Source organism: Idiotropiscis lumnitzeri, chromosome 12 (genome assembly GCF_059441095.1).
Source record: "Idiotropiscis lumnitzeri isolate Australia: NSW breed Sydney's pygmy pipehorse chromosome 12, RoL_Ilum_1.0, whole genome shotgun sequence".
Taxonomy (NCBI): Eukaryota; Metazoa; Chordata; class Actinopteri; order Syngnathiformes; family Syngnathidae; genus Idiotropiscis; species Idiotropiscis lumnitzeri.
The window spans coordinates 7,430,586-7,440,457 of NC_142402.1; the positions used below are offsets into that span (position 1 = coordinate 7,430,586).

General features: G+C 40.4%; 1 protein-coding gene across 1 annotated transcript; it reads left to right on the forward strand.

Moving 5' to 3' along the window:
• Positions 1-3,526: 3,526 nt before the first annotated feature.
• LOC148325661 (zona pellucida sperm-binding protein 3-like) lies at positions 3,527-5,232 on the forward strand. The gene is made up of 9 exons (XM_088310333.1): positions 3,527-3,640; positions 3,736-3,902; positions 3,968-4,068; positions 4,139-4,227; positions 4,321-4,498; positions 4,588-4,693; positions 4,765-4,850; positions 4,920-5,011; positions 5,082-5,232. The coding sequence occupies exons 1-9, from the start codon at positions 3,580-3,582 to the stop codon at positions 5,144-5,146; spliced, it is 945 nt and encodes a 314-aa protein (XP_088166459.1). The 5' UTR covers positions 3,527-3,579; the 3' UTR covers positions 5,147-5,232.
• The last annotated feature ends 4,640 nt before the right edge of the window (positions 5,233-9,872 follow it).

The window sequence follows — 9,872 nt, forward strand, 5'->3', positions numbered from 1 at the left end:
TGGGACTTTTTCAATGAATTTGCTCCAATTTTTAATATCTTAACTCACTTGGTCTGTCTGGTGTCTTTTTGTTTTTATGGTCTCTTCTCCCAGCCAGAAGACTGGAACAAAGATTCACCTGCAAGATCGCATGGTGTCCGGACTGCCCAAAAAAAATACAAATGCTAGTTTCAGAAGAAATCTGGGTAAACCTGTTTATCTGGTAGTGCCATTATGACTTGAGTTGTTATATATATCTAAATGCACGATATTGACAAGCAAGGAAAAAAAATCGTTTTTTTTTTATTGCTTCAAATGTATTGCGCTTGAAGCTTAATATGCCACTTAAAGCTGTAGTTGATGCTGGTTGTTTTGCTTTTTTTTTTTTTTTTTTTTTGGAGGCAACGTACTGAAATGGTTACTAAAAAAAGGAAAGTTTTTCTTTCATGAAACTGTTTGCTCCCTTTTTTATTTGAACTCACATTTGGTGTTTTAATACACATTTAGTTGAACACATTATGTAAACTGCATGCCCATGCGTCGTAACGAAATAAAAATCATCATATACTGTCTATATAGTCATTAAAGACAAATCAAATATTTTTTTTAATCTTTGCTTCTCCACTAAAGTGTTCTGATTAATATGGTGTTGAATATGACTTATGCAGCAAAATCCACATGTTTTCATCCATTCAGGTATGATCATTTTGTCTCTTGATGCAGACTGAAAATGATGTTTAAATTAGTGGGACAGCATACAACAGGTCAATTTGGGGTTTACTTCCCCTATTAAACTTTCCGTTATGGAAGTAATATTCATCGTGCAGCACAATTCTTCAATCCGTCAATTTCCTATGCCACTTATCCTGTTCATTGCTGCATGGAGCTGAAGTGTATCCCATCTGACTATGAGCAGAAATACAAGACATTTTGGACTCCAGTTATACACTAAGACAGGCAACTACTCACTCTTTTCACACAGTCACCCCAGACTGAACTCATGCTGCTTGCAAAATAGTCAGGAAAATGCACTGAACTATCGACATTTTACTACAAACCAAATATTTAATATATATTCATGGGGGAAAAAAAGTAATTGATGGTGTAGTGCAGTGTTTTTTAACCTTTTTTGAGCCGAGGCACATTTTTTAATTGAAAAAATCCCGCGGCACAACACCAGCTGAAAATGTGAAAAAAGTGTTTTTTAACATTGAAAAATTACCTGTTAAAAGTCTTGAATATGAATCAAATAAACAAAGAATAAAGTATCGTAAATTTTTCACATTTATACTCAGTGTGAAACCTGGGCCTGTTTGGATGAACACAGAGCTGATACATTGGCAGGAAACGAAGTTTTAATTCCTCTGCCACGAGTGAGACTTTTTTGATTTTAAGGGCTCTCTCGCTTACCTTTGCGTTTTTTCTCATGAAAGTTGCTTGTTTCTCCGTGTGTTCACGCAGCGAACAAAATACGCCACATTTTTGTTTTGAAGTAAAGGCCGTTTCGTTTGGAGATGGCGTTTAAGCGTGCTTGGGACCAGAGCACCGTTGGAGAGCTTTTCACCTCATACCAAGCACAACGGAGTCGGTGTCGTTGCATCTCCGGTAAAAGTAAATCCAAATGAAAGATAGCTTTCGCTGTATTGCCTCACGGCAGAAACTTTGCAGGTCGTCTTTGCTTTTTTTTTTTTTACCTCCACTCATGCCAGGGCCTTCATCTAGGTCTGGGTTTTGTCCAGGGTCCAGTTCAGAGTCAGCATTTTTTTCTCTTCAAAAACGTATCCATTACTTTCACCGCCGTTCTGTTATCCACTTTTTTTATTCTGCTATCCACTTCTCGCTGCATCCGCGCGTCACTAATTCGCTTGTCTCCAAGCACAAGGCAATTCACTACCTGCTGCTGCTGCCGCCGCCTACTGGTATGGAAGAGTACTACATTTTCCTACTTACTCTGCAGGCGCTAGACCGCACAGGTACACAAATTGGATAATTTCCCACGGCACACCTGACAATATCTCACGGAACACTGGTGTGCCGCGGCACAGTGGTTGAAAAATACTGGTGTAGTGGTTCATTTACCCAGCTTGTGTGCCGGCGCGTAAATGGCTGTTTGTCTTTATATTGGATTGTACAGCATATGTAATTATTTTTAATTTACCCAATAATACACACATTCAATAAACTGATGCAAAAATAATGGCAAAATAATCCAACAGAACTCTTGGTTTCAATGCTCAACAACAGGCAGATGTAAAAAGGTGACAAATTTTAAAAAAGGGTTCAAGGTTGATTTTAATCCGGCCCACAAATCGACCCGCGTTCATGTGATGAAACCTACTCGCAACAAAATTGCGAGTCAAAAGCTCCACTACCAACTGTTTGTGTATGAAGAGACGTGAGACAGCAGTGTGCGTTCAAGCGTGCCTGAATTTCCTTATTCTGACATCACGTAACCCGCGCCTCCCACCTGCAACCATTACAAGCAATACCACAATTCCTAAAACACCAACAGTCCATACTTGCATTGGGCACGTTCATGGAGAAGAAGAAAGAAGAAGGAGATGAAAAATGAGGAGACAAATAAGACCATTATAAGGTAAGCGGATTTGAATAGTAATTTGGCCAGATCATGTTGTTCACATAATCCTCTGCTGTGAGCATCTCTCCCGTAGCGGCGTCTTGTCGGGTCGGGGGTCGACAATTTTTATGAATAAGGCCGGTGGATCGAGGCCGGAAACGTACAGGGATCGCGGCCGGAGGGCGAGGGACTGTGCGGCAAAAAAGTGTCAAATGCCCAGCTCTGTTTCTTTAGCCAGTCAGATTTTAAATTTGTGATCTGATCTTCCATTCCCTGATTGGTTGGTCAGAACTAGCAACACTTTTGCAGTGATCTGCACACATCAAGACCAATAATAATCATCATCTCTGGTGAGTATGAAGTATTTTATTTCAATGTTTGATGTTTTTGCCACATTACTTGATGAATGCATCCATCCATTACATAAGCCACTTATCCTCACGAGGGTCGCGGGGTTGCTGGAGCCTATGCCAGACGTCTTGAGCAAAGATTAATTACACACTGAACTGGTTTCCAGCCAATCGCAGGGCACATGTAGACAACAATCATTTGCACTTAGGGACAATTTAAAGTCTTCAATCAACCTACCATGCATGTTTTAGGAATGTGGGAAGAAACCAGAGTACCTGGAGAAAACCCACGCAGACACACGGAGAACATGCCAAATCCACATAGCAAGGAATCAAACCTTGCATCTCTGAACTGTGAGGCCATTGTGCTAACCAGTCATCCACCGTGCCGCCGACTTGATAAATGCCGGTTCATGATGATGTGATTGTTGTGGTATTTAACGGTTGAGTTAGTCCCAAGTACCAAATGCGTGTGCCTCTGACCACTCGTATGACTTCATTTATTAATGTGGAAATATGGGAAATGTGCCGTTGCGCTAACGTGGAATGTGGAAAGAACATACTCTAATCAGGTGCACCTGTGCTCGTTGGCGCACACCAGGTGTAACAGTTTGACTCATTGTCAGAGTAAATAAAAGTGGTATTGTTGCATGTCAGACACATACAGTCACGATGGCTTTCATTCGGCATAGTGCGTTGCTTTTGAGCGCCGTGGCAATTGCAGTGTGTGCAGGTAATGTAACTTTAGCGCAATTATTTGTCTCCAAACAACTTGGTGTTGTGGTGTAATAGTCTGCTGTATGTTGTCTTTTTGTTTTCCGCCACAAGATGTCAAGCTGGACTGTAGGCCTGATTTTGTGTCGCTGTTGTGGACTGAAAGCAGACACCATGCTGATACATCGCTTTTCCGTCTGGGAAACTGCGGTCCCACCAGCTCGTCTGCTCGGGAGGCAACTTTTAGCGTGGAGTATACTGACTGTAACTTTAGGACCATGGTGAGTACCTGTTCTTGCCACTACCTTGTGGTTTTGACTCCTTAACAATCACACTTTCTTTATAGGTGACCGGGGACAAGGTAGTTCACACCAATGACCTCATTTATTTGTCCCCTGACTCTCAAACGCAAACTTTCGTCTACCCTGTTATTTGCGTATTTGACAGGTTGGTACAAAGTGATTCTGTTTTTAACATCTAAAACTGAGTTCACCACCTGCGTTCGTGTCTTTTGCAGGCCAAAGGAATGGGCCCCAATCAACTATGACACAGTATTCTCAACCTATGGCCAGTCGGGTCTGGTGTTCCATATGGCACTTATGAATGGTGGGTTCATGGCGAAAGTGACTTTACTTTTTTTTTTTTTTTTTTTTTTTTTTTTTGTGCTCAACTTAAGTGTTTTTCTTCTTCTGTTTTAAGATGACTTCACCGGTCCTTCTGAATCGTCTCGTTTTGCTCTGGGTACATTCATCCCAATCAAGGCTAGTGTGGATGAGACTACGCATCAGCCATTACTCCTGCTGATGGATGAGTGTATAGCTACCACTACACCCGAGGGCCATCCTGACCAGTTTTACAGAATTATCGGCAATAAGGGGTATTGTCCAAAAGCTGCAGTCTTAATGGCTATGCCTCCAGCAAAGTCGTCACTTGATTTATTTTTTTTATTTAATCCCCCTTCAATAGCTGTCTTCTGGATAGTAAGATGTCACGTTCCAGATTTGAACAAAGGGAGAAGTCATCAGAAATCAGATTATCGCTTCAAGCATTTCGATTTGCACTTGAAGAGGAGGTAAAGTTTAATTACGTAGCTGCACTTGTCAACGTCATGTTGACCTTGCATGTTCATGCGCTTCTCAACAGGTGTATATCCACTGTAAGCTTGTGGCTTGGGATCCAGATGGTATTGACAACACTAAGAAGGCATGCAACTTTGTCAAAGGACATGGGTAAGGCTTTTTTTTTTTTTTTTTTTCTCCGGAATTTTAACAAATCCCAAGTAACTTCCTCCATTCCAGTTGGGAGTTGGTGGACAACTTCGCACATAACAAGTTGTGTGACTGCTGTGAAACAAGTTGCAAGTCCAGGTGGTCAAGGAGTGTGGCTTCCGGTATATTTCTTTTCTTCCCCACCATCTCCTTAAATTATCGTTCTGGTCTGAAACTATTTTGTGATTGTAGGGAAACATGGAGTTGTCCAGAATGCAGTCCTGGGACCCCTGATTATCACAGAAGTTGGTGCCTGATGTGACTATTCCCTACTTTCTTTTCCTGGCTGACATGTTTTCTACATAACAGGAAATGCAGTTTTTTTTTTTTTTTTTTTTTTTTTTTTTTTTTTTTCTTGTCCCCCAAAAGCCTTGAATTGATATTCAATAAACATCTGGACCATTTCTTTTTAAACTTCATGCAACATAAAAAATGCCTTGTTTGCTCTGACATTGCATCAAAGATAAATCCAATTTCAACAGACAGTTCAATTGTAAAATTATGCATGCTGGCTGGCCAATCGAAAAGATTTATGAGGAAAATATTAAACTCACTAAATTGTAATGTAGGCGGTTTTGGCCCAATGCCATTGTAGTACTTGCAACCAGAAGACCCTCATAATATGCAAAGTGACTTGTGTGAGGCAGCAGGGTACCAGAAGGCCATTCAGATGGCTCCTCTGGTAAATACTCTACATTGTGGTTGAAATTGTCATTTTTGTGGTAACTTAAAAGAAATTAGTCAACAGTCTCCCCTACACAATCGGGTTCGCCTTTTGGGATGTCCAACTACACAAATTAAAACATGTGTGCATTGTCCTCTAAAACTATTTTAAAGACTCATTCAGACAATGGCCTTTGTTGCATCAATAATTCTAGCACTGATATTAAGTTTTATATTTGGGGCAATATTTTATTCAGAGAACTTGAGCTCAACCTCTTGTGGACACAAAATGGGCCTGTTCAAAAAATTGTTAGTGTAATAGGATATTTTCTTTAACATTGACCACTTGTCTTTTCAAAAAATTCTGATCCAAATATAGAGAACCAAATATCTTTTTGGTCAATTAAAGCCTGGAATAGGTCAATAACTCATCCCCCTGATTTTGATGATCATTTAACTGTTAATGGGATAATCTTAAATCATGCAGTATTGTGCATATATATATATTGAGGGTGAGGTAAGTGTAGCCTTGAATTGGCCAGAAATTCCTAACAGGTTTGGAGGCAATAGGAATTTATTGAAAACACAGTGAAAGTGAAAACTAACAAAAAGGGGTCGCGATGGCGTTGTGGTACACTCGCCTGATTTGTGTGCGGCCAGCGTGGGATCGGTTCCCACTCAGTGATGGCATCTGTGTGTGCCCTGCGACTGGCTAGCACCCAGTACAGTGTGTTGTCCGCAGCTGTTGTCAGCTGGGATCGGCTCCAGCACCCTACCGCAACCATGTAGAGGATAAGTGGTGATAAGTGGCGATGACACAAATGAGCAAAAGGGAAAAAGGCACACACAATCCTAGTTGTATCTGAAAACAACAGATCCATTTTCTTGATTTGAATTTTACAACTTCAATTCACAATTACGTACATTTTTTAATCAACAATTTGCATTCACCAACACAGTTTTTGTCTGTTACAAACAGAGCTGTAAAAATTATTCAAGTTCATTACTCGAGTAGAAGTATAAATATTGGCATTTAAAAAGACTTAAGTAGCAATTGAAGTATCAACTCCGGCTTTTAACTTAAAACTATAAAAGTGGTGGTTTTAAATGTACTTCAGGTATAAAAGTCAAAGCAATGCAAAGAGAAAAAAATGCATTGAAGCGGAAGTCACATGAAACATTTTCTTTTCATTAAGTTTACGTGCACTGCTAGTCGGTTTTCTGATTAATCTTGCTTTCAAGAAATAATAATTGATCAGCCGAATCCACCCACCCCAAAATGTTTGAGCGGAAGATATGATGACTACCACTAGTTCAACATTATAATGGTGCAAAAAGTCCAACTTTTAACTTCTTTTGATAAGTAAGAAAACTTGGGATATATGACAGCCACAGATGTAAAATAAAAAGACAACTGGCCAAAATTAATTTGTTAATTAAAAATATTGTATGTAGCAATAATATAACTTTAAATAAGTATAATAGATTTCCTGTCAATCCAGATTTGGCTGAAGTCAAATTTCAGATATCAATCACAAGCCCACAAACAATCACAGTGCTTTTAGCTATAGCGCTAGTACATGACTAGGTATTATACTGTATAGCAATCAATTAAACACGAATGATAATATTTTTCTAAAGTCTTATTGTCTCAAATCTTGACACCCCTGATGAGAAATTTTCATCTTACCTCAATATGCTTTTTCAAGCATGATGGCGAGTTTTTGAAAGCTTTTAGGTGGTGCCACTTCAGTTCGCAGCACCGTTGAGTTGTTTTAGAAAAACTCCTCAAAGTACAACCAGGAATGTGAGATGGTTTTCTGACAACGTTTGTCACAAAAGAGGACGAGAAGGAAGAGGAGCAAGGGGTGGTCATCACATCGAGATCAAGATTGGGAAAATCCTGTGCTCTCCCAAGTTCTACACATGATGAGACTGTCACTCAATGAGGTAACAACACCATCGTCAAGTTTGCCGACGACACGACAGTGGTCGGTCTGATCTCGGAAGGTGACGAGACAGCCTACGGAGAGGAGGTCCAGAGACTGACGGGTTGGTGCGAGGACAACAGACTGCAACTCAACATTGCAAAGGAGATCGTCATCGACTTCAGGAGGAACAAGACAGGCCGCCCCCCCCCTCTGCATCGAAGGCGTGTGTGTGGAGAGGGTCCACACGTTCAAGTTCCTGGGAGTACAGATCTCCGACGACCTTTCTTGGACTCACAACACCACAGCAGTGGTAAAGAAGGTCCGCCAGCGTCTGCACTTCCTGAGAGTCCTCAGGAAATTCAACCTGGACAGGAAGCTGCTGCTGGCCTTCTACCACTCGTCCATCGAGAGCCTGCTGACGTACTGTGTCTCCACCTGGTACGGCGGCTTCACTGAGGCGGACAGAGTGAGGCTCCAGAGGACAGTCAAAACAGCGCAAAGGATTATTGGCTGCCCTCTCCCCTCACTGTCGGACATCTACACCGATATCGTCAAAGACAATACCCACCCAAACTCACACCTGTTCGACCTGATGCCCTCTGGCAGGTGCTACAGGTGCATCAAATCAAGGACCAATAGACTGAGAAATAGTTTATTTCCAAGAGCCATCTCCATTCTAAACTCTCACACACACACAACCACCCTTACCTTGCAGAACAGCAAAGTGATGTGTTTTTATATATCCTATTCAGTATTATTTTCCATTGCACTAACTATTCTCTTATTTATCTAATTTATATATTTATCTGAATTATTGTTGTATTGCACGAGAGAGGGGAGCTCTCTAATCTCGTTGCACACACACTTGAGTACAATGACAATAAAGGGATTTCTGATTTCTGATTTCTGAAGGTCTTCAATCCAGGAAGCTCAAGGCCCCCTTGTGATCAGAGTGAACTCTTCCTCCCATCCCGCTCCCTCTCTTTTGGGGATTCAGCACTTATGAGAGGCTCATCCTCATCCAAGGACAGCATGACTGCCTCACTTGCTTCTTGTAAAGTCAAGCCTTGCTTCATGGCAACCGGCTTGAAAACGAGCAGCGACACTCGACTGCAAGCTTCTCTTGCAGACTTGAAACGTGCATGTGAATAAACTTGCACAACCATGTGGGTGGCCAATGCAAAATGAGCTGAAAAGGCGCTTTGATATTTGCTTTTTGGCAGAGAAAGTGTCTGCATAATGGCCCTCCTTTATAAAATAAACAAATAATATAAACAACAGAGGCCATTTGGCCTTTGTTCATTTTCTTTGAGAATTTCACACCCTCACACACAAAAAATTTAAACTGGATCACTTTCACACCAACTCTTCAACATCAGCCCCAGCTCACCAAGATACTTATCATTGTATGTGTTTTTTTGTTTGTTTTTTTCAATGTAAAAGCAAAATGCATTGTTTGCATTCATGGCTCTACATTGTGGTTTAGCATTTTTTCTTATATTTCAAAGAGTCATTAATTCACTTTTTATGTGGTAAGCATCATAACGTTTCAATAAATGTTTGTTATGATGGGAGTCAATGGGGCCCAAAATGGTCATACCGATGGGAGTGTCTTATGAAAATTCAGCCTGTTAACCTTTAAAATTGACAATCTGTGCACTATGGAATAAGAAAATGCAAAAACAGACAATTTAAGGTCCTAAGGTGCCTCAAGGGTGAAGGTCACTAAGTGTCAAAGAGTGCGTGGCTTGGTCGAACTTGGTGACCACACACACACGCACACAACTGATCATAAATACTGAAGAGGTTTAATATTTACGAGCAATTCTGAGCAGATTGGGGAAGGGTGAAAATCCCTCTTAACACTCTAGATACCATAATCAGTCAAGATAGGCCAGATAATCAGTCAAAACAGGACGCAATGGGAAAAAAAAATGTGCTCATAGCATGGCTGTAAAACAATTTATTTCTTTACAGTATTTGAATTAAACATGAATCACATTAAAACAAGATTTAATTCAGCAGAGATAATGTCTGTTAATGGTTGATACAATTCACATTCCACCGAGCATGAAAATGACAAACTTGAAAGAACGACAATGTGCCTGTGAGATGATGATTGGGCAGTTATATTTCTTTTTCACACTTTACGGGTTCAGAATTAATGTTGCCTTCGTGTATTGTTGGTGTAATGGATCTACATTATGTTAGAGCTACATAACCAAATTAGTATTCTTAAATTATTATCTCAAATATCTTGATTTTGTAACATTTATTCTCATGATACATTCAGTTTTTAAAAATAATCCAGTTTTTACAGTAGTAAAGAGGGTCCGCGCTTCCTTTTTGCCAACCAATCAAATTGTTGGACACGCTTGTAAGATCCGCC